The following is a 24,946-nucleotide window of genomic DNA, read 5'->3' on the forward strand; positions in this document are numbered from 1 at the left end:
CTCAGTGGCGTGTTAACCTGATGAGAGCCGGAGGAGGAACTTCATTCCCCTTCCAGGATTCCCCAAAGCTCATACAGTTTGGCACTCAATCCTTACAATCTCAGAGTCTGGACTGTGTGTGACTGCAGACTGCTAGACAGAAGGGCCCAGATCACACTTCCACCCCCTGTCAGAATGTCTCCTGGCACTCTGCAAACAGGATACTTACTGTGTGTGGGGTGCAGCGGGGGAGGCTGGGAGATATGCTTATATTCAAAAGTGCACACACTTCAAACATTTTTCTTTCGTGCATGCATGCATGTATGTCACCACCTATGTGTAGCAGTCCAGAGGATAAATTGCAGGGAGTCTGTTCTCTATCCATCATGTAGGGCTGGGTATCAAGCTCAGAGATTGTCAGGCTTGGTGACAGACAGCTTTTATCTGCTGGGCCATCATCTCACCTGCCCAAGCCAAGCACACGCGTTCTAGACTGCCCGGATTCACTTCTTTTTTTGTGCCCTCGTCCCATTCTGAGTTAGTAGCTTCGTTTTATAGCTGGGAAAACAGGTTCTAAGCAGATTGTAACTTGCCTTGAAATATGTTGAGTTGATGGAGGACAGGATTGGAGGAGTCTAAGAAGGGTTAGCCAGGCAAGCTTGGGGAAATGACTAAACAGACGGGCTTGTTGGGTGGATAGGAAGAAGAGAAGGAACGTACAAAAGGCTAGTGGGTTTGATTTGGTGAGACAGGAGTGTTCTTAGTGCAAGATAGAGGAGAGGTCAGCTAAGATTTTAGGCGTGCTGACAGATTCAGTACAGACTGAGTCAAGACTGTAGGCTTTGTGGGAAAGTGGGTTTGGAAGGAAGAGGACGGAAGACTGCCAGCCAGTATCTGACTCTGTGGAGAAACTGCAGTGACCGGTAGGCTAAGAAGCCTAGCTCTCCAAGTTCACAGACTTGCAATGCTGACTCCACATCCCCCAGGAGGAAGCACGTAGGCCAGAGTGCTAGGTTCTGTAGCTCCCTGAGTTGTAGAGAGCCGAGAAAGCCTTTAGTGAATGTGTACAGAACAGATGACGTCTTGAGTGAATGTGTGGGCATGGCCAAGTCAAGGGACCCAATATTTCAGGCTGCTGGGTGGTCTGAGCCTTCAGCAGGTCCAGGGCAGATGTTGGGAGTTTGCGCAAGTACAATAGTGTGTGCAAGATGATGGTGTGTGCAACTAAGTGTAGCTAAAGTTTTCCTGCCTGGCCCACAGTCAGGACAAATCTCTCTCACCTGCCAGTCCCACAGCCACTCAGACCCAACCAAGTAAACACAGAGACTTATATTGGTTACAAACTGTATGGCCGTGGCAGGCTTCTTGCTAACTGTTCTTACAGCTTAAATTAATCCATTTCTATAAATCTATACTTTGCCACATGGCTCGTGGCTTACCGGCATCTTCATATGCTGTTTGTCATCGTGGCGGCTGGCAGTGTCTCTCTGACTCAGCCTTCCACTTCCCAGCTTTATTCTCCTCCTTGTCCCACCTATACTTCCTGCCTAGCCACTGGCCAATCAGTGTTTTATTTATTGACTAATCAGCAACACATTTGCCATACAGAACATCCCACAACTAAGAGTGTTTAAGAAGGTTTGACCAGTGTGTGCAAAAGCTAGCAACTGCGCCTTCTTCCTCCTGGAGACTGTAACCTGAGTTTGCTGCCCATTAGAGACCTCCTATCAAGACGAGTTTACTCCTCCCTGTCCTGTACATCATAAATTCACTGAGGGTCCAGTTCTTGGTGGCTGGGGTGCTGCTCCATCAGAGTGAGCACAGACCACCCAATTATTTTTGAAGAATCTTTTCTTCATTCCCTCTCTGAGACCCAGTCAGGTTTCCAGGTCCAAGGCATGCTAGACACAGGACTGAGCTCTGAGGCGAGATTTTCTGAGTGGTTGTGATGGCTGATGTATAACCTTGCACCCTTTTGTTGTTGTTGTTGAGACAGGGTTTCTCTGTGCAGCCCTGGCTGTCCTGGAACTCACTCTGTAGACCAGGCTGGCCTCAAACTCAGAGATCCACCTATCTCTGCCTCCAAAGAGTGCTGGGATTAAAGGTGTGTGCCACCACTGCTCAGCTCTTGCACTGTCTTAAATGAGTAAAATGTGTGGTTTCAAAGCCAGGTTCTATGGCACTTACAAACTGTCTTGGACATTTACTTCAGTATTTCTGGCAAGACAGATTCAGTACACAATCCATTCCTTTCTGTTCTGTTCCCTCTTCGAGCTCAGCATCTCACTTTTCCAGAGGAAACTCCCTTAACAGACAACCCCACTCCCTGCAAACCAAGCTGGTAAGAGTAAAATTCTTGACCGTGAAGAGAGAAGAGTTGAAATCTAAACAAATAAATAAGCACTAATTGAAACAGTTTTGCTGGAACACACCTTTGATCTTGGCAGTGGAGGCAGGAGGACCAGTTCAAGGTCATCCGTAGCTACATAACAATTTTAAGACCATGGGACACGCGAGGCAGGTCATTTATTGAATGGGGTGTTACTTATCCTTGAAGCCACTGCTGGCCGCTTCACAGGGCAGCTATGGGAAGATAATGACATTTGGAATTCTTTGGAGAACACAAACTTTGGCTAGACTGCCTCCCCCAGTTCTGCTGTAAGATAAAGTGACCGAGGCTGGTGGCGCTGGTGTCCTGAGCGACACCTCAGGCTGGTTTGGCTCTAGGGTTGGCACATAGAAGTGAACTCCTTGTGTCAGGGACCTTGTGTCAGATGCAGCCTATGAACTGGAACTCCTTAGACAGAGGCTCCTCGAGGCATGAGGACACTGGCCTGGTCAAGATGTCCTGCCTCTTGCCCACTGTGGTGCCTTTGCTCCTGCCCTGCCTTCTCTACTCCTGGTTGCCTGGCATTTTCCTTGGGGGGGGGGTGCCATCTGATGGCCACATACAGCCAAGGTACTTCCTCAGTACTGACTGCCACCTGTGCTACAGTGCTGTGTAGTCTTACTGTGCCCCAGAAGCCACTTTTGCCTGTTAAGTGTTCCAGAATCCTAGCCACTTGTCCTGGACTCAGACCCAAACCTGGGCCTTCTGGTTTGGTCTCCCTTGACTCCAGTCCTGGTCAGCAAGAAGGGTGTGTCAGGACATGTCTGCAGATGCTGGAGAACCACCCTCCACCATCAGCATATTTGGTGGTGGTGGTTAAGACTGGGTCTCACACTGTAGCCCAGGATGCCCTCAAATTTGTGATCCTCCTGCCTCTGCCTCCTGCCACGTGCTAGGATTACAGGCATGAGTTATAACACCAGGCCAGCATGCTTGGTTTATTTAACAAGGAATCATAATCTTATTTCTGGCAGCAGGAACAGGGATGGAAAGCCTCTAGAATTCCCAGTCTGAAGAAGCAGCATCTCCAGCTGTGACTTCTGGAGTTAAGGTCTGATTTAGAAGCATAGCCACAGGTGCCTGCTTCTGGCCAATTTTCTTTTTAAAATTAACTAATTAGTTAATATTTTATGTGCATGGGTGTTTTTCCTTTTTTTTTGGTTTTTTGAGACAGGGTTTCTCTGTGTAGCTTTGTGCCTTTCCTGAAACTCACTCTGTAGCCCAGGCTGGCCTCGAACCCACAGAGATCCGCCTGCCTCTGCCTCCCAAGTGCTGGGATTAAAGGTGTGCGCCACCACCGCCCGGCCTTTTTCCCTACATGTTTAACTGGGCATTAAGTTTATGCCTGGTGCCCATAAAGGTTAGAAGTGGGCATAGGAGTTACAGTTGTTAGCCATGATAAGTGATGGGAACTGAACCCAGATCCTCTGGAAGAGCAGCCACATTAGCTACTGAACTATCTGTCTTCTCTGGGGACATCAAATTTCTTTTGAGACAGGGTTTCTCTGCATCACAGCCCCAGCTCTCCTGGAACTCTGTAGCCCAGGCTAGCCTCAAACTCAGAGATCCAGCTGCCTGTGCCTCCTGAGTGCTGGATTAAAGGTGTGCAGCACCCTTTGTTTTCTTCAAGAGCCTCCTCACAGCTCAGTGAGGGTAGCTAAGGTCTGCTCTGTTCATGCTGCACGCCAGGCTTTGTACTGAGCGACTACGATGCATGCATTTGAGTCTTCACAAACCTCAAATAGTTGTTCAACAGGCTGAAGAAACTCAGGCACTTGCCAACAAAGGCAATGGCCAGTATGGTGATCTGAGGCCTGAGGCCAAGCCTACGTCTTTTCCTTAAACTACAGACCCATCCCCTAGTATTTCTGCCCACACCTGCTTCTACCTGGGCTGTCACATCTTCTCCACCTTGTCTACCAGAAGGGAGGAGTCCTGCATGGCCGTGACACTGTGGCTCTGGCAACAATGCCTAGGCCTCCTGTGAGGTCATAGGCTTCTCTTCTGAGGTGTCAGCTTTCACACTGCTGGCACAGCATAGGCTGTAGCTGTCTATCAGGCCACAGGTGGGTCTCAACCCTTCTGCATTGTAAATCACCTTTCTTGACCCTGGAGTCTAGAACACAACACCCAGGTCAAGGGTGATTTTTCCACTTGTTTTCCTCAGACACCAGCAGGTAAGAGTCATGAGTTTTGTGTTGCTCCCCACCAAACCCTAACATGTAGGTACTCAACAGCAGCCAATGGATGTGGAGAATGAGGTAAGAATGAGATTATTAAATTCCTGACTGTAGAGTATACAGCAAGTTATTAATTGGGTGATGTAAACATGAACTGTGGACAGCTGTGGCTTTGTTTTCCACAGAGAAAGAGACATTAAGCTAAAAAACCCCTGGAGAATCCAAAGCAAGGAAGAAAGAAGTTTAAGACAGGCCATTCCAGATCCTTCCTCATCTTCACTCCTCAATCAAACACCACCAGACACGTTTCAACTGAGAAAAAAGTTTTAATAACACATACACATACATTCAGAGGCCTTTAAACAAGACATAGTATAAAATCTTAAAGAAAGGGGGGAAATGAGGAGGAAACATTGCATTTACTGCCTAAGAGCTAGGAGATTAACTGGCTGACACAATGCCCCGGGAAACTGACACACAGATGATGAGGTGTGCCGGCACCATCGAGTGCTCACACCCACTGAGATGGGACTGCACTGATTCGCATGCCCACCACTTGTACCCTATTGCCTCCTGAGAGACAAGCCAAGTCAGTTCACTTAACTCAGCTGCTTGTCAACGAGTCATTTTTAAATGTAAAAAATTACTCTTGGTTTAAAGACTCCACACATTATTACTGGCCAGTCCCCACCAACTGTATCTATTTTGATTGGGGGAGGGGGAAGCAAATGCTTCAATAGAGCCCGGATGGTAACACACTATGTTATCTATCTTTTACTGGGGATATATATATATATTTTTGTGAAGTCAAAAGCAAGCTACTACTTGCACTGAAAACAAAAACAAAATGTCAACCTTCCAAAAGGTGACAAAGGCACCACTGCCATCAGGAGGAGACAAGACGAAAAAATGCACAAACGCCGACTTCAGTGCTACACAGATGATTTGTGCACGGAGCCTCTTCCCGTAACGTTATTACAGAACTGTATTTTCAGATAACAAGAAAAGCAGGTTAGAAAAGGCAAACAGTTACACACAGAAGCATAAACACAAGTACTTTAATTTTCAGCTTGCAGTAAGGGTAATAAGTTTGACATACACATCCAGAAAATTAGACAAGGTGATTTTTGGCACAGTAAGATTGCCAAACACACCACCACTCAGTGCAAGCTTTGTTTGCCAAGTCCTAAATGTGGCCTGACAGTCTTTGTGCAAGGAGCATTTTCTCCCTCTCCACCATCCCATTTTCTGGGCAACAAAGCCGGAGGGAGGGAGATAAAGCATGGGGACTCGGAAGGAGATGGAAATACTTGATTTGGGAGAAAAATCATGAGATACTGCGCTAAAATAGAATCACAAAGTTTCTATGAGAACCCAAATGCAAATACTGACTGGACTATGACCTGGAGACTGAAGACTGTTACCAGAGTCATAAATACACGGGCCGAAACTGATATCTGGCCATTCATTTTAAAGGGAAGGATAAAGTATTTTCTCTCATGGAGAAAGACGATTGAAAATAGAGATTTTACTCTTATTGGAACTGCTAAATAAGAATGTATCAAAGTGGTTTTAAATTTGATGGGTGGTTATCAGTTGAAACTGCAATATAAAAGGGTCACTTAAAAACCTGAATAACCCACTTGTCCCCGTCAATGTACACAATAGAAAATATTTACACACTGTAATTACAAGCAATATAAGCAGATTTTATACTTTGAGATTTTGTACACTTTACACAATGCAAAATGAGAAAAATATGAACACTTATAAAATTACACACAAATAATGTATCTACAAGGTATTAAATTACAGAGTGAAAGCCCCCATTGTTGGGCAGATAGATGCCAGAGTTTCAAGCTTCTGTCAAATATAACTCTTTGTATCTATCTCTGTAACCATAGTGGCATTTTGTAATAATACCCTTGAGAGGTAGCATCAATATACTATTCTTACCGGTAAACTCAACACAGAAGAAAACTTTTGTTGGTCTGACTCTTGGAGCCTCAATCAGCCTCAGTTCTTATAAATTTGATTTGTTTAGTCTTCCCTATAAAATCTCTAACTGCCCAATGCTTGACATGAGCTCAAGTTACTAATGTTATTTTAAATGATAAATTTAAGATAAAATGGTTTTTATTCCTAAGCCTCAATTTAGAGGTAGAAAGTTAGCTCTCAGAACTTATTTTCTCCTCTCAAACCATAACCATTGAGCCCAGCTCCTCTTCCACCCCCACCTGGACCCACACAGACAGTAGCATGCTCAGGAGGGAGCAAGCCACTCAAGCCAATTTTCACAGAATAAGCATCCCTTTCAGGAAGCAAACCCTCTCCAGACAGACAATGGTCAGCAGGAGTGTTAACACCAAAGGTTTCCGAGGGCCTCGGGCTCAATCTAGCGGTGCACCTCTGCTAACCCTCTACCATCTAAACTAAAGGATGGCTTTCCAGTGTTTAAAAGAATTTAGAGCAGCTGTGGTTTTCAAGTGCAACAACTTCAAGATATAAACACTCGAGCAAACACACACACACACACACACACACACACACACATACATACACACAGTGTCCCCAAAATAAACATCATCAAGGTCTCTGATAAATTATATACTGTGGGAACAAGGTTTTTGGAAACTTCCAGATTTTTAAGCCTTTATACAGAGACTTCTGTAATATAGTTACCAATGGCCAGAATTCTGGCTAAGCTAAGATTTTATGATTGAATCAGTATTTTAAAAATATATGCATTTACAAGAAATCCTAAACAAACTGCCTATGAATGTTCTGGCATTTTAAAAACAGCCACTACTTTGTAGCTTTATCTCTTCCTCTAAGGGCAATCTGACAGTATGTCTGTTTCTTATTTGACTTTAAATATATTTAAAAACCTCAGATTTATAGTCTTGAATAGTAAAGGGACAATGTATGGACTGAAACTGTCTGGTTTAGGGAGTTACAGAAAAGACCCACACTTCACTTCTGATTACAGAACTCTATTCTAGACTTTCCCTTTGTATCCTAAAATAACCAAGAGGGAAATGAAAACCAGCTGGACCTTGGCCTTTGTTTCAATGTCCAAATCCTCAAGTTGGTCCACACTTATCCTTCTTATTTGCTGTGATGATCCAGGTGCTATGAAGCCACCTAACAAGATAACAGCTGAAAACAAGAGGTGCTAAGGAGAGCAGGCTGGGGTCTTCTATCAGCTGTGTCTACCCTACCCTTCTTTTATAAGCCCCTTTCTTTCCTCTAAGGTCAGCTGCAGATGGCATTTCATATCTGCTTCAGAAACGGCAGTCTTCATCACCAGCCCCACACTGCATATTCGAGTGGCACACAGCTGTGTTCCTTAGCATCTGCTGGATCCATAGTAACCCTCTTGGAAAGGCCCTTCTTGCTTTGTATTTCTGCTGCTGTAACTCCTGTTAAGAATCTGGCACCCAGAAGTCATGAAGCTGCCCCTGGAGAAGGGGGAAAAGGGAAAAATTAATCAGATTATGAACTAATCCTTTTAATCATTGGACAGCAGTCTTTGATTAATGAAAGCAGAAAAATCATGATATATACACGTCTCTGAAAACATCTTTCTTGTTTTGAGACAGGGTCTTCTATTAGCCTGACTGGCCTTCAATTTCAGAGATCTGCCTGCTTCTTCTGCCTTTCAAGTGTTGGGACTAAAGGCACAAAGCCACCATGCCCAGCTGAAAATTTCTTATGATTTTATAACTTTTCCATTTTGTGCTCTGGCAATGAAAAGGCATAACACAAAAACAGGACATTTTTCTCATGGACACTCACAAAGGGACATATTTAAAGAGATTAATGTGTTAAACTGATTATAAAGTTTTTCTATTAATGCCACATTGGCAGAGAGCCTTAACATTTTATTGAGGGAACTGGAGAGATGTCTCAGTGGTTAACACACTGACCACTCTTCCAGAGGACCTGGATTTGATTCTCAGCATCCAAATAGAAGCTCACAACTGTGTAACTCCAGTCCCAGGAGATCTGATACTTTCTGGTCTCTAAGGTTATCCAGCATGCAAGTGGTACATAGACATACATGAAGATAAAACACCCATACACACAAAACAAAATAATAATTAACAAAAAAACAACAGCCCCACACTGCATTTGGTAGAAGTCTTCCCAGCATATACAGGGACCCGGATTTGTTCAGTAGCTCAGAATGAACAGGAGGTGGTGGTGTATACCTGCAATCCTAGCAGTGGAGGAAGAGGGAAGAAGATCAGAAGCCCAAGGTCACCTTTGGCTTCACAGAGAGTTCAATGGCAGCCTGAGCCCCACACCAACACTGAAATACTGTGAGACAGAGATTTCACCCAAGAATATGCTCAAGATGTTTTCCTTTGAACACATATTTACTCAAAAACTTGTATATAAATGTTCATGGAAATATTTATTTTATTTTATTTTAGATTTTTTGAGACAAAGTTTCTCTGTGTAGCCTTGGCTGTCCTGGAACTAGCTCTGTAGACCAGGTTGGCCTCTAACTCACAGAGATCCATCTGCCTCTGCCTCCCAAGTTCTGGGATTAAAGGCATAGGCCACCACCGCCCGGAGAAATATTCTTTTTTTTTTAAAGATTTATTTATTTATTATGTATACAGTATTCTGTCTGCACGTATCTCTGCAGGCCAGAAGAGGGCACCAGATCCCATTACATATGGTTGTGAGCCACCATGTGGTTGCTGGGAATTGAACTCAGGACCTTTGGAAGAGCAAGCAGTGCTCTTAACCTCTGAGCCACCTCTCCAGCCCCGAAATATTCTTAATAGTCAGAAAGTAGAAACAACTCTTGCTCTTCTTGTTAAGTGGATAAATAAATGTTATATACCCATACAGTCAAATATCATTTTGCAGTAGAAAGGATATACATATTACAACATGGATCTCTTTATCATTAGTAGATAAAAGCTAGCCACAAAAGGCCACAGAGTGTCGTAATCTAGAAGGAAAGTCTTGACAGAAAGCAGGCAGGCATCTGCCTAGGGCTTAAGGGAAGTAAAGAGAGGCATGAAGGCGGTGGAGGAACAGGAGGGACCGCCAAAGTTCAAGTGTGGCGATGATCTGCTCGATTCTGTGGCTACACTAGTCCCCAGAGACTAAGTGGTGAAATGGACAACATGCATTTTATCGTAATAGAATTGTTAGATGTACTCATGAAATAACCTCCATTTGATGCAATCTGACACTTTTAAATGAGTGCAAACCAACCCTAAAAACTAGACACAAACCATACGTCATGCAGTGGGTTTCATAATAAATAAAACAACACCTGAGTAGGCCGACAGTTCTGGATTATTTCCTGCCATTTTCCATGTATTCTGGCAACCAAGTCTTTCACCTTAAAAATAATAAAAAGAGGAAAAGATGTCAGATCAGAGTATCCTCACTTAAAATCAAATTAACATTGGAAAGAAAGCATCTCAGAGTTGCTGCTATGGAGGTGCAGGGCTGCACTCCCAGCCCTCAGGAGGACTGCTCAAAGTCCAAGACCAGTGTGAGCTATAGTGTGAGATCCTGTTTCAAAAAACTGAAACAAAACAGTAACAACAAAAATAAGTATAAAAGTCAAATATATTTCATAGCTATCACAGGCCCCAACAATTATATTTGATTGCTGTTAAGAAAAGCTTACTTATCTTTTGGGGAGGCTTTCAAATGACATGTTTTCTTTTATTACCGTAATTTATTTTTTTCACAATCTAAAATGTCAAATGATTAAGACTTAATTTTCTTGTTTGTTTTTTGACACAGGGTCTCTTTATATAATCCTGGCTGTCTGGAACTCCCTACGTACATCAGGCTGTCCTCAAACTCACAGAGATCCACCTGTCCCTGCTTCCTGAGTGCTGGGATTAGGTGTGAGCCACAACACCCAGTCTTAATTTCTTTGATTTTATTTTACGTGTATGGGTGTTCTGCCTACATGTGTATATCTGTTCATTGCCCTCAAAGCCAGAAGAGGGCTTCAGATCCCCTGGAACTGGAATTATATACAGACAGTGTGAGCTGCCATGTGGGTGCTGCAAATCCAATCTGGGTCCTCTGGAAGAGCAGTCAGTTCTCTTATCCACTAAGCCATCTCTCCCGTCCTTAATTTCTTTTTTAAAAATTATTACTCTATGAGACAGAGTTGCCCTATTTAGCCCTGGATAACCCTAAGATTAATGCAATTTTCCTGCCTCTGCCTTCCAAGTACAGGGATTACAACAATGCATCACCATGCCCGGTTTCCTGTTACTGAAGACAATCCAGATGGTCCAGAGACCCACAACTCTGCCTTCAAAGAAATTTCTACTTTCTACTCTCTGGCTTCCGAACACCCAGCTAGGGAAGCTGAAGGGTATACCATTTTACAGGGCCCAGCGCATTGCCCGCTCCCAGCTTTACCATAGCTTGCTTTTAAAAGGCTCAACAGAAAGACAACAAAAAATTCAGGATATGGCTCAGTAGTTAAGAGCACTTGTTGCTCTTGCAGAGGACACAGGTTTGAGTCCCAGAAACTACATGGCAGCTCACAACCATTTATAAACCCAGATCCAGGGAATTCAATGCCCTCTTCTGATCACTGAGGGTACCAGGCACAAACACAGTACAAAGGCATACATTCAAGGAAAAACTCTCACACATAAAATTACACAAGCCTAAACATTTTTTAATGTGCCACTTGCTCCTTCCACAGAATCACAAGATCCCAACTTGCTGCCACTCGCTTTGTAAATGCTACACAAACCTCTGGTACCTGCTGCAAACAGAGATTTAGCCAGTCTGCCAAACTCAAAGGTCTCCACAAAGTGAAGCTCCCCACTATGCTTCACAATACCAAATGAACAAAGGGAAGGCCCATTTACCACTCTTGATTATCTCTTAGACTTTTATTGCTTGAGAAAAACATCTCTCTGTCTCTGTCTCTGTCTCTCTCTCTCTCTCTCTGTGTGTGTGTGTGTGTGTGTGTGTGTGTGGCTTTAATGTATTTCAGGCTGGCCTCAAATCCCTCACGTAGCTGTAGCTGACTTTGGTTTTTCTGTTGTTCTTGTCTCTACCTATCAAGTGCTGGAAATAAAGGCATGCTCCACCACACCTAGAATACAAATATTTAAACAAGTCAGCAATTTTTTTGGGGGAGACATATTTTCACTATGTAGCTCTGGTGGCCTAGAGCTGGTTATGTAGACCAGGCTGTCCTTGAACTCACTGAGATCTGTTTATTTCTGTCTCCTGAGTGCTAGGATTAAGGAAGTGATCCACCATCCTGGCGTTAAGTCAGGAAGAAACAGGCATCGGGAGGCAGAGGCAGATCTCTGAGTTCGAAGAGGCCAGCCTAGTCTACAAAGAAGTTCCAGGACAGCTAGGGCTACACAGAAAGACCCTGACTCAAAAACAAACAAAAAAGTGAATTAAAATCTCTACTTTCCCCTACTCTGTAAAGTTTAGCAAACTGTCTTTCATGACAACTACACATGGATAGGTCAGTAACTAGTCACACTGCAGAGTACACCCCACATGGATAGGTCAGTAACTAGTCACACTCTAGAGTATACTCCTGAGGCTAAGGCTTTGTGTCTGAGACCAAGGACTATTATTGTCTAGTGTATCTAGAAATCTGACTCAGCTTCATTAGTTGTTCGTTTTCATATTTACTTTAAAGTGACTAACATACAGCTGGGAGGTGATGGTACACGCCTTTAATTCCAGCACTCAGGAGGCAGAGGCAGGCGGATGTCTGTGAGTTTGAGGCTAGCCTGGTCTATAGAGCGAGTTCTAGGACAGGCACCAAAACTACACAGAGAAACCCTGTCTTGAAAAACCAAAAAAGAAAAAAGGAAAAAGAGTGACTAACACATACACCCAATGAGAACAGTTCAGATAATCAGCTTCTGTAGCTGACCTATGTAAAGATACAAAGACACACAGCCCCAAACAGCCATCATCTACTATGCACACATAAGCCAAGAAGAAATCCACTCCATACAACAAAAATATAAGTCAGTTATTAAAAAAAAAAAAAAGCTTAGCTATTTCTAAAAGTATTTTTTGTGTGTTTCAGGAGGAATTCAGGTCAGTTCAGTCTATTAATATTAAAGTTGCTTTTCTCGTACATTCTCATAAATTTGGTATCCTATCCAACACCTGGGTTCGGTGACAGAGACCTCAGAATGGAGTCTTCCTAGAACAGTTCAGTGAGCATCACGGGGAGCAGCTAGTCTATTCTCTATAAATACAACGACTTTTCCATTGTCATGGAATTCACACCCTTGCTTTGTAATTATATATACCTACACATTTAGACAATATCTCCATCTGTGAAGCTAAGGTTTGAAAACATAAGGTTTGTGTGTGGAGGACAGTGTCTTCCTCCATCACCAACCTTATTTTTTGAGACAAGGTCACTTGTCTAATTAGATGGCCGATCAGTGAGCACTGGGGTCCACTTGTCTCTGCTTCCCTCAGTAGTAAGGTTAGGGATGTGTGCGACCACTCCCATTTACACAGGTACTGGGGATCCAGACTAGTGTGCAGTAGGCACTTTACCACACCCTGAGTACGTGCTTTAATCTGTACAATGGGAAAAAACAAAATGTCCCAAAGATGCTGAAAGAAATTTTCTCTTTGGGTGTCAGGAATTTCAGAACAAAGAGTAAAGTGAAAAATGTATTTGCTTGAAGAGTGTTTTTTACTTGTACTTTCAACCTAGCTAAAGTACTTAGTAGAAGCTAATTTGTTATCCAAGTCCTAACTCAGAGTGGTAATTAACACCAGTATTCAAAGTACTAGAGAAGCTGAGGCAGGAGGACCAAAAATGTGCTATTGGCTAGTGAGATAATTTAGTAGGTGAAGGCACTTGCCACCAAGCCTAACAACCTGAGTTTGGTCCTCAGGAGCCACACAGTAGAAGGAAAGGACCAACTCCCACAAGCTCTCCTTGACCTATATATCCCAAACAATGCACATCCACTAGATTATGTGCACCCCTATCCCCAACCAACAAATAAATGAATATTAAAAAAAACCCTAAAAGTTTGAAGAAAGCCAGGCACAGTAGTGGATGCTTGTGATCAACACTTGGAAGGCAAAGACAGGTGAATCTGTGTAAGTGGACAGCCTGGTCTACACAATGAGGTCCAGCCAGGGCTACACAGTAAGATCCTGCTTCAGCAAACCAAAAAGAGTTTGAGGCAAGCCTGGGCTATATAATTAAAATGTCTTCATTTAAAAAAGTCCTCTTTATGTTCTTTGAAATATATTTATGTGTGTATGTGAGCGTGCATGCGTGCATATCTATATATTGAGGATCCAATGAAGTGGCCAAGCACACTACCACTGAGCTATACTCACAAGCCCTTATGCTTTTTTTCCCCCCCCAAAGAGTGGCTTGTATATTTCCCTTGCTTACATTTTCTTTTTCTTCCAACAGGGCCTTACTGTGTTGTTGCACAAGAAAGCCTGGGTCCTGGGTTTTCCTGTCTTAGCCTCCCAAGTGCCAGGATTACAGGTGTGACTGCCAACAATACATAAAAATAGGAAGCAGGGCACTCAGTGAGTGAAGTGGTTGCTGTGTAATCCTGAGGACTGGAGTTCAAATCCTCAGAATCAATGTAAAGCCAGGTGTATACATCTGTAATAACTGGAAGCTCCAAGGACAACTAGTCTCTGTTTTAAACAAGGTGTAAGGCAAGGGCTGACATTCATAACTGTCCTTAGGCATCCCCATGTGCACCATGTCGCATGCTTATACCCCAAACCCACCATAAATAATATACTTACTTTAGTTCTGTAGAAAAGCCTTGCGTCTTCCCTAATATCACACTTAACATGCTTTTCCAAAGCCCCACAAAGCAGCACGAAGTGTTTCTATGTAAACAAACAAATGCAATAGATGAAAACAATTCTGAAGTCTTGCAAAATAACAGACTATGCAGTTAAAAAAACGAAATCACTTAAAATGTACTTGATCCCACCAGCGAAAGGTGTTGACTTCCATAAGAACATAATGATTACGACTCATTGTTAATTAGAAAAGATATACACAACAACTAGGTGTGGCAGGGCAAATGCTTAATAGTTCTAGCTATTAGGTAGACTGAGGCAGGAGGACCAGCTGAAGATCATCATGACAAAATGAGATCCTTTCTCTTGGGGGGAAAAAAAAAAAACAAACCAAACCAGGCCTGTTAGAATCATGTGGTGGGTAAAGTCCTTGCTGCCAGGCCTGACCTGAGTCCAGCCCTCAGTACCCACAAGGTGGAAAGAGCCCTGACTGCCATGTGGGCTTTGGCATGCTCATCTGCACACAATTTAATACTTTCCCTAATACTTTCTCCATCTTCTGAGTGCAAGGTACTGAGTTTATAGGCATGTGACATTACTCTTGGCTCTTTAAAAAAAAAAAAAAAAAAAAAAAAAACTCCAAAAAACCTGCCTCCCTGCCCTTTATTGGGCTTGGAGAGATGGCTCAGTAGATTTTGGTTCCTAGTATCCACATTAGGCATCTCACAGCTATTTGTTAACTGTAGCTCCAAGGGATCCAAGGTCTTTGGCCTCCAAGGGCACCTGCACTCATGTGTGCACACCTACATGAAGGCACATACACCTACATGAAAATAAAACTTTTATTATTGTGTAAGTATACGTGTCTGCATAGGTGTGCACATGTCACTGTGCATGTGTGGAGGTCAGAAGACAACTCTGTAGAGCTGATTCTCTCCTCCCTTTACATGGAATTCTGGGAGTGTACTCAGGTTACTAGGCTTGCTTCGGAAACGCTTTACCTGCTCAAACACCTTGCCAGTCTTCTCCATGATTTTTAATTGCATTCTTTTCTAGTTTTCTGAGAGGTAGTCTGGCTATATTGTTCAGGCTGGCCTTGAAACCTTGGGTGCAAGCAATCCTCTTACCTATTCTCCAGAGTAGCCAGGAAGAGCCCAAACATCTGGCCTAATCTCTCCCACCAATACTTGAGATTGAATATGGTGTCTCTAACAAGATAGAAAGTGAAAGCACTTTCACTCACTGCTGAGCTACATTCCCAGCCTTCTCCTCACTAAGATCAGCCTTCTCCTCACTAAGATGTCCAGGCTGGCTTTGGATTTGTGATTACCTGCCTCAGCCTCCTGAGCAGATGGGATTACAGGCCTGTACCACTTGGGCTTTTTTCCATTTTTTGTTTTTTCCCCAGTTTTTTGAGACAGGGTTTCTCTGCATAGCCTTTGTTATCCTGAAAAACTCTGTAGACCAAGTTGGCCTCGAACTCAGAGCTCTGCCTGCCTCTGCCTCCTGAGTGCTGAGATTATAGGCATGTACTGCCAACATCTGGCATTTTTTTTGAGGTAGGGTCTCATTATATAGCCTTGACTGTCTTAGAACTCATGATGTAGACCAGGCGGGCCTCAAACTCACAGAGATCTGCCTATCTCTGCTGGGATTAAAGATCAGCAATAAGGTTTGGTGTGGGTTTTTTTGTTTTTTGTTTTTCCTACTTCTGAGACAAGGTCTCATCTCACTATACAGCAGTGGTTTTCAAGCTGTGAGTCAAGACTCCTTTGGGGATCACACATATCAGATTTCCTTTAATCACAAGGCCTGGGAGGCAGAGATAGGCAGATCTCTTTGAGTTCGAAGACAGCCTGTACAGACAGAGCTAGTTTCAGTACAGCCAGGGATACACAGAGAAATCCTGTCTTGAAAAACCAAACCAAACCAAACCACATAAATGAAATTCTTCTTAAAAAATTTTTTTATTTAATGTATATGAATGCATGTATGCCTTTATACCAGAAGAGGACATCAGATCCCAATAGAGATGGTTGTGAGCCACCATGTGGGTGCTGGGAATTGGAACTCAGGACCTCTGATAGAGCAGCCAGTGCTCTTGACCGATGAGCCATTTCTCCAGCCCAAAAATGAAATTCTTAGTATGGAGAGAGAATTCAGACATGCACATGTGAAGCAGAACAGTAGTTTAATTTACCTTGGAAGGCAAACATTTCTAAATAACATTAAAAATTTTAATTTTGTGTGTGTACATGTGGCAGAGAATTTGTAAGTTGGCTTTCTCTTTCCATCCTGTGGGGCCTGGAGAATGAACTCAACCTGGCAATAAGGACCTTTACACCACTAAGCCATCTCCCAGATTCCACTAAATAACCATTTTTAAAGGCATTTTAGTTTTTCTAAAGGAAAACAAAAGTGAGTGGAGGTTCAAAGGAAGAAAGTGAGAAGAAACCAGCTAAAAGCTAGTCCATGTGGTGACCCTTGTATCCTATGAGTATATTCTACTATTGCCAGGTTATGGTCACTAAGCTCTACTCCAGCAAACCACTGTTGAGAAATAATTCTTGTCAGTATGATATGGTTGCAGGTTACTATAACTCCCGGATTTCTATAGCAAAACCAGGCAACTTTCAAGTTTTCTTCTAACACACACACACACACACACACACACACACACACACACACACACACACGCTCATTCACTTCACCAATGGAAACACCTATTTATAACAACACTGAACATTACCTACCCGTTGTCCAGAAGAAAAAGAATGAGAACAACTAACTTCTCCAACTAAATGAAGAAGAACGTAGGTCAGGTAATATGCCTGTTAGAGAGACAAAGAAAATTACTACCCATGAAAAAGCTAAATAAATACCACCCCAGTCTACTGATTAGCAAGGATGCCCAGGAAAGCCAGGACTTAACTAACTTGGTGAGGAACGAAAAGCCATGCACTTCAACCAGACTTTCTGATTTCTGAACTAAGTGCTTCCTTTTTACCCCTTACTACTGCTGTACGCAGTGCAGGGCCACAATAGAACACATTAAATTATCAACAACTGCTCTTTCACCCCAACTTTCAGCTCTACTCTGGAGAATTTCCCAAGAGGAATAAACTCTAAAACATTGTTTACTGTATGCCTGATGCATTCTCTGAGCTCTGGCTCTGGATACCTGCTTTTCAAGTTCTAAATGAAGACTGTCATCAATAGTTCCATTTGGTTGTTCAGCCCTTTTCTTCAAGACCATTTTCTTCAACAAATCAGAAGGCTTCATCTGCACTAGATAGCGATGTAGGACTGAGATCTATCAAGGGAAGAGAGACTCAGTCAATTCTAGTGCAGTGCTCTTTCTTGAGCTAATTCCAGTGTGCCCTCAGTCACTCTGGCTCCTTTTCCTGGCTTGATAATTCTGAAACCCATTTTTCTGTTTACTTCAAAGTCCTCAATTGCTTAAGGTGTTTTACGTTAAGATTTAGTATTTGTAATTTAGGTTAAATGCTTAGAACAAGATCAAATGATATTATAATAGAGGTCACTGAATTCTAAAAAAGAAGCACTATCTATCCAATGTGGTGGCTCATGCTTGCAATCCCAACACTTGATGCTGAAGCAGGATGATCACTGGGAGTTTAAGGCTGACTGGGCTATCAGAGAGTGGCAGGTCTGGCTGACATCAAGCAGTCAGCCTGATGGTTAATTATTCATGCAGTTCTCTTTTCTATAGATATAAGGAAAAGGCGATAGGCAAGACAAACATCAGTAAGGCCAACTGCAGAAATCCTATCCTGGATCCCTTGGTGGCTATAAATATTGCTGAATGGACTGAGGACTTTTAATTATCTTAGTGGCTCAGGAATGGTGCCCACGTATCTGCAATCAAATCCACTTCTACTGGACTAGGGTGGCAGTCAGTTCTGTCAGATAATATGCATAGTATCTTGTGCATATTCTAATACTGCTCTTACATTTAATGGTTCATACTACTAGATTATGTCTTCCAGAGAACAGTCTCATTTTTTATTTATTTCTAGGACATAACCTAGTAACTTATAGTGAACTGCAATTCAAACAAGAACAATACAGGGACACCCAAGACAAAGTTCTGTGAATTTTTAAATCCAATTAAGGACAGCCCTTATCTTAGTTCAGGTTTCTATTGCTGTGAAGAGACATCATAACCACAGCAACTCTTATAAGGGAAAAATTTAATTGGGGTGGCTTGCTTAGTTTCTGAGGTTTAGCTCACTGTTACCATGGCAGGGAGCATGGCAGACATGGTGCTAGCTACATCTTGATCAGAAGACAACAGGAAGTTGACTGAGACACTGGGTGGTATCGTGATCAGAGAAACCTCAAAGCCTGCCTCCACGATGACAAACTTTGACTAACAAGGCCATACCCACTCCAACAAAGCCACACCTCCTGATAGTGCCACCCACACTCCATGAGATTATGGGGGCCAGTTACACTCAAACCACCACAGCCCTATTAGTGTTATCAATGTTTGCAAAGTCATCAGAACTCAGAGTGGTGTTCCTATTTTACACATATTCATGTATATCTACCAGTATACCCTCTACTGAACAAGTACTGGAGGCAAACCACATTAAGTTCTATGATCCATAAAGACCACTTTATTAAAATAGGTATAAGATGTGGTTAATAGCTTTGTCATTTCTAATCCTGTGACCACAATTTCTGATGCTGTTAATCTTGGGAAATTGAATAAATTCTCAAAGTAACAGCTGCTAACAGCACATTAAGATTTTCTCAAAAGTTTATTTACAGATTAATTCATCTGTCTATACTTGTCCTACAGGGTAGAGGCTATACCATCTCCATTTTACAATGGATTAACCTGGTTCTTCTTTTATTAGGTACAATGCAAAAGACTACATCAACAGTATCATGCTTGAAAGCTTAGTTTACTCAAGACTTTGTTTTGTTTTTTTGAGACAGGGTTTCTTGCCTTCGCAGTGCTGGGACTAAAGGAATGAGCCACCATGTCTGACAAGTCAGGACTTCTGATTTAGGATTCATCAAATCTCCCAACATCTCACCAACTCTCTCATTTATTAGAAACAAAAGTGTATTTATACCTGAAGATTATTGGCATTAGGGATATCTTCGTGTTTTTCATCCAAAAGCTTTGAAATAATCACTAGACTGAGGCACTGCCTCAGTTGCCTGGAATTAGAAATGAAAAGTTTTTACAATGTGTTTAAACAATACTACTTGACAAGCAAGCAAATGAGCCAAATGGAACCTTAGTCTCTTGGGGTTGTTTCAAAACCAACTGTTACAGAGCAGTGGTGTTAATGTAAAATATGTGCACATCAGGTTAGAATTGCCTAGAGCTGGGGTAGTTCAGTTGGTAGAATGCTTACCTAGCATACACTAAGCCCTGGTGTGGCCATGCATGCCTGTAATCCTAGCGCTCAGCAGGAAGATCAGAAGTTCAAGATCATCCTCTCCTATACAGTGAGCTCCAGACTCTGCTTGGGCTCCTAAGAACTTATCTCATAAAAGTAGAAAAGAAAGCTGATTGTGGTGGTGCACGCCTTTAATCCCAGCACTTGGGAGGCGGAGACAAACAGATCTCTGAATTCAAGGTCAGCCTGGTCTACAGAGAGGTCCAGAACAGACAGGGATACACAGAGAAACCCTGTCTCACGGCCCCCCCCCCTCAAAAGGATATTAACTTTTGCTATATATCATCTATACCAGCTGTTCTCAACCCCTAGCAGCAGGGTGGTGGTGGTTCGAATGACCCTTTCACAGGGGTTATATATCAGATATCCTGCACAACAGATAGTTACCTTATAATTCATAACCATTTAGTTGTGAAGTAGCAAAAAAATAATTTTATGGTTGGGGGTCACCACAATATGAGGAACTGTATTAAAGTGTCATAGCATTAGGAAGGTTGAGAACCACTGAGCTATACTTATACTGACTTATCTGATAAGCTAAAAATAAAAACCAAGAATAGTCAGTCATGTTCTGAATTAATTAACATAATCAGGCTCGCACCCCCCCATAAACAAACAAACAAACAAATAAAAGAACATTCAAAAAATGATGAATAGAAACAAAAGTTCCAAGTTGGGTGTGGTGGCCTAGTCCTGTAAACTTAACCCTCAAGAGAGGCTAAGGCAGGAAAACCGTGAGTTTGAGGCCAGTAGAGGCTACATAGTAAGACCCTGTTTCACAGTAAGAACTCCAAAGCGTTTACCTAGCATCAGCATTATAAAACATCTTGATGTTTATTTCACTTTACAATACCTTCCACGAGATGTCCAGTTAGGGACCAGCTGTACCAACCACAGAAGGTTGTGGGGATGACTAGAGAGTTCATTTATGCCCACACAGAGTTCATGTACCTGAAAAAAGAGAACAAGCCCAGGATCAGAGCTACAGACCTTCTTGCCTTGATGGAAGTCACTAAAACAGAACTCTGAAGTTTTGAAAACGCATGCCATTTAGAGCATACTAGAATGCATATAACACAAATTCTGTTTTTTCTTAAAGTACCCTAGAATGGTCACATACTAGCATTTGATTTATATATTTACACTAGCATTTCATGTCACTCTCATGTTGTTGCTACACTTGAAAGCAACTTGGTCTTTCTTGAAAGAATAAAGTATTCAAATACCAGTTTCCCTAAGTGTGTACAACAACACACACACACACACACACACACACACACACACACACACACACACGAGATCATATATATTCCAGATCTGAAAATTCTTGCACGCTTGGATCCTATTACAATATTTTTGTTTTCTTCTGGCTATGGAGCTCAGCCTTGTACTTGCTAGGCATGTACAAAACACCTGAACTATCCTTTAGCTCTCTAGCTATCATATTAAAAATTGACAGCTGCTTCAAAATAAGCTGATGAGCATGGGAAGAATGCAGTATGATCAGACAAGACGAATTACTTTTTGATAATTTTTGGAGCTTGGTGACAGTTACTCAGTTTAGTTATTTTTGTTATTGTTTTCAAGATAGGGTTTCTCTGGATAGCCTTAGCTGTCCTAAAACTCACTCTGTAGACAAATCTGGCCTCAAACTCACAGAGATTTGCCTGTTTCTGCTGGGGTTAAAGGCATGGGCCATCATGACCTAGCACTCAGGAGTTTATTATGCTCCTCCTGGCTCTAGTTTAAAAACTTCTATCAAAAATGGGAAAAAGCCTAAAAAAATTACCCATGCTCAGCCGTCCCCATAGCTATTTAAGTTCAACTCAATCCCAGCTGCAGGCATAACTATCATGTCATTTACGCTCAGAGGTCATTTCAGAAAGACTATCCTTGAAGGCCTCAGATGACATCACTGCAGCCCTGCTGTGCTAATCTTGCCACACTGGTCACCCTTTATAATCTGTAACACTTGATAACAACCTGAAATGTGTGGTGATATAATGTGTCCCCCAAAATATTGTGTACCCTAATAAAGCTTATCTGAGGATCAGAGGAAAAAGCCAGCAACTATATTAAACATAGAAGTCAGGCAATGGTAGCAGATGTCTTTAATCTTAGCATTCGGGATTTAATCCTAGCACCTGGATTGATGTAAGTTCAAGGCCACACTGGCAAACAAAGCCAGGCATGGTGCCTTTAATCCCAGCACTAACCATAGAGGTCTGTAGAGACAGGAAGTGATGTAGCTGGGTGGAAAGAGGAAGTGAGATGCAGAACAGAAAGGCATATATGAGTGGGTATACAGGAGGTAGGTCTTTTTGGCAGAGGATTTCCAAGTGGTAAGAACATGGCTGGCTTCTTTCTGCTTTTCTGATCTCAGATTTTACCCCAATATCTGGCTGTGGGTTTTTTATTAATAAGACCGTTTAGCAACTCGTCTTACAGAAATGTCACTTTACCACATCTGTATTCCTTTGCTCATCCACTAATTGCATGAGTGGTAAGGAGGCCCAGCAAAGGCAAAGATGTAAATGCTCAGACATAGTAAATCTCCAATAAAATGTTGAAAAGACAGCTACTGAGTTCCAGCAAATAGTACCTTCCTCAGCTATTTTCCATGGTTAAACTTCTTAATGGAGCATAGAATCTTTGAATTCTGAGTGCACATGAAACAATGTGATGCTGTACAACACCTAGAACTTTATTTATCTGTAGACTGGTCTCCTGTAGCCACTGCGTAGCTGAAGATGACATTATTAGCTCTTCAACTTCCTGCCTTTACTCATAAGTGCTAGAATTACAGGTATACACAGCCATCCTTGGCGCAACACCTAAATTTTAAGAAATGTTACCTTTGTGTTCCAATCTCTGATGTTTTTCATGAGATTTATCAGGAGGCTTTGAAAGTCTACTAATGGAATCTGTTTCAGCTCTTTTTCCAAACTCATTTTAAATAGCATTAAAATCAGCAACATTATTTCTCGATCTTGGTAACCTTCTGGATGTATAGATGTACACAAGCCCAGGAACTGCCAGAAATGCACAAAGAAAAAAAAATTACTTCAAGAGTTTAAATTATACTCTTGACAAAAGATTAACAAGTATCAGATGTCTAGAAAAGGCAAGAAATGCAACACAAGTAGTGGAATGAAAGGTAAGTATTTCTTTCTTCATTTTCAGTATTAGTGATTGGCTTCAGCAACTAAAATTAAATTATACTGTAACACTTAACAGTGAAATTCTGACCTGAAGTTCCCTTTTGTTCTTAATATTAAAAGAAAAATGCATTTATAATGGAAATACAATTGCTAAGACCTTTCACTTGGTAAGAAACCAGTGGAATTTTAACCAATTAACCACAAAACTGGTTCTGACTCTTTGCTACAGATATACAAAGTCTTTCATACCTTAACTACATTTAAAATGTTGGTCTCAGGAAGAGTTGAAAAAACGGGATTACAAGATGAATCTTCGCTTCCTCTTCCCCCTAGTGTTTTCTGTGTTTCCAAACTATTGAAAAGGGAATAAAGCATGTATTTCAGAAGCATTGAGAAAGCAGTATGGAATCAGGCATAAAATACTCACAGTGGGAAATTCTGAACAACTACTTTATTAAGTCAGGGTCTCACTCTGCTGCACAGGCAAGCCCCAAACTTACACTCACCTGCCTCAGCCTCCTAAGAAGCTGGGCTTACAGGTGCATGCCACTGTACCCAGCTTAGTTTCCATTTGAAACGGTTACTTTCCTTAATGCTCCCATGTCAGAGAAAGCTATGTAAGACAGGGTTGATACAATAATAATGGCTGATGACTGTTATAGGCCCTATGAGTGACCTAAAGAAACTGCCAAACTAATATAGAGAATTATAGAGGCTAAGGAGATGGCTCAGTGCTATGCAAGCATGAAGACCTGAGTTCTAATCTCTAACAACCACACACAATTCCAGGCATGCCTGTAAGTGTCTGAAATTCTAGCACTGAGAGATGGAAACAGGAATATACCATGAGCTCACCAGCCAGCCAAGGTGAAGGGTAAGTTTCTGGTTCAGTGAGAAGACCTTGTCTCAAGGTAATTGGGTGGGAAATCATCTAGGAAGATACTCAACCTCCTGCTCTGGTCTCTGCATGTGCATGCACAGAGGAGTAGGTACAGGTATACTTATGTGTGTGCACCACAAACACACACACTCACACACAAACACACCCCAATTCTAAGCATTTGAAAAAAGATGCAAGAACTTGGCCTTTTTATTTTTTAATTATGTGTGTATTTATGGGTTTGTGCACATGAGTGTAGTGCCAATGGAGGCCAGAAGAAGGTATGGGGCCGGGCGGTGGTGGCGCACGCCTTTAATCCCAGCACTCAGGAGGCAGAGCCAGGCGGATCTCTGTGAGTTCGAGGCCAGCCTGGGCTACCAAGTGAGTTCCAGGAAAAGGCGCAAAGCTACACAGAGAAACCCTGTCTCGAAAAAAACCAAAAAGAAGGTATGGGAACCCCTGAACCTAAAATTACAGATTATGGGGAACTAAACTCAGGTCTTCTATAAGAGTAGTATGTACTCTTAACCACTGAGCAATCTCTGCAGCCTCTGGTTTTGACTTTTGAGACATATTTTTACTTAAAACAACAAAAACCCAACAATATTCATTTGGCAAAACAAAACCAAGAAAACACAATGTATCAAATGATTGTATATAATTCTCTTTGCCTTCCCAACTGGACTCTTCCCCGACTCCTTCCTCCTCCCACAGTTGCTATTGTTTTAGTCCTTCCTTCCACAAGCATCTTCCACATCAGGAGCAAGCATGAACACAGGACATTTGGTCTTTGTTTCCAGGTCCCAGCAAGAGCTAACAACTGCTGAAACTCCTTTCATGCAGATAAGGTGACTCATGAAGACCACAGTAACTAACCTATGATTAGAGGGTTAGAAATTAAGCTCTACCCAGAGGGGCTAGAGAACAAATTGATCATCAAATGGCCAACAGTTTCATCTACCATCCTTGTGAAATGGAACCTCTATCTGGAGACATGGCTTGGTGGTTAAAGACAACTCCCCCATTTTGATGCTTCGGTGGGAAACCCATGTATTTGGTGTCAGAACAGAATGTTTTCCACCTTTCACAATGGCCCTCTGCACCCACTTTACTACAAACAG

At 42.2% G+C, this 24,946-nt stretch overlaps 1 protein-coding gene and 1 long non-coding RNA gene across 2 annotated transcripts in view; one reads left to right on the top strand and one right to left on the bottom strand.

Moving 5' to 3' along the window:
* Positions 1–4,529: 4,529 nt before the first annotated feature.
* Positions 4,530–8,108, top strand: LOC131906749 (uncharacterized). The gene is made up of 2 exons (XR_009378191.1): positions 4,530–4,629; positions 7,803–8,108. It is a non-coding gene; the product is annotated as an uncharacterized LOC131906749 (long non-coding RNA).
* Positions 5,591–24,946, bottom strand: part of Slf2 (SMC5-SMC6 complex localization factor 2) — a 53,511-nt gene continuing 34,155 nt past the window's right edge. Inside the window, exons 12-20 of the mRNA XM_059257482.1 lie at positions 23,195–23,297; positions 22,640–22,816; positions 20,638–20,735; positions 19,452–19,539; positions 17,525–17,656; positions 17,097–17,174; positions 14,341–14,427; positions 9,848–9,916; positions 5,591–8,009 (exon numbers count right to left, since the gene is read on the bottom strand). Coding sequence (XP_059113465.1) covers positions 7,974–8,009; positions 9,848–9,916; positions 14,341–14,427; positions 17,097–17,174; positions 17,525–17,656; positions 19,452–19,539; positions 20,638–20,735; positions 22,640–22,816; positions 23,195–23,297 — 868 coding nt within the window. The 3' untranslated portion in view covers positions 5,591–7,973. The remainder of the gene's footprint in view (positions 8,010–9,847; positions 9,917–14,340; positions 14,428–17,096; positions 17,175–17,524; positions 17,657–19,451; positions 19,540–20,637; positions 20,736–22,639; positions 22,817–23,194; positions 23,298–24,946) is intronic.

The sequence above is a fragment of the Peromyscus eremicus genome, chromosome 1 (assembly GCF_949786415.1).
Source record: "Peromyscus eremicus chromosome 1, PerEre_H2_v1, whole genome shotgun sequence".
Taxonomy (NCBI): Eukaryota; Metazoa; Chordata; class Mammalia; order Rodentia; family Cricetidae; genus Peromyscus; species Peromyscus eremicus.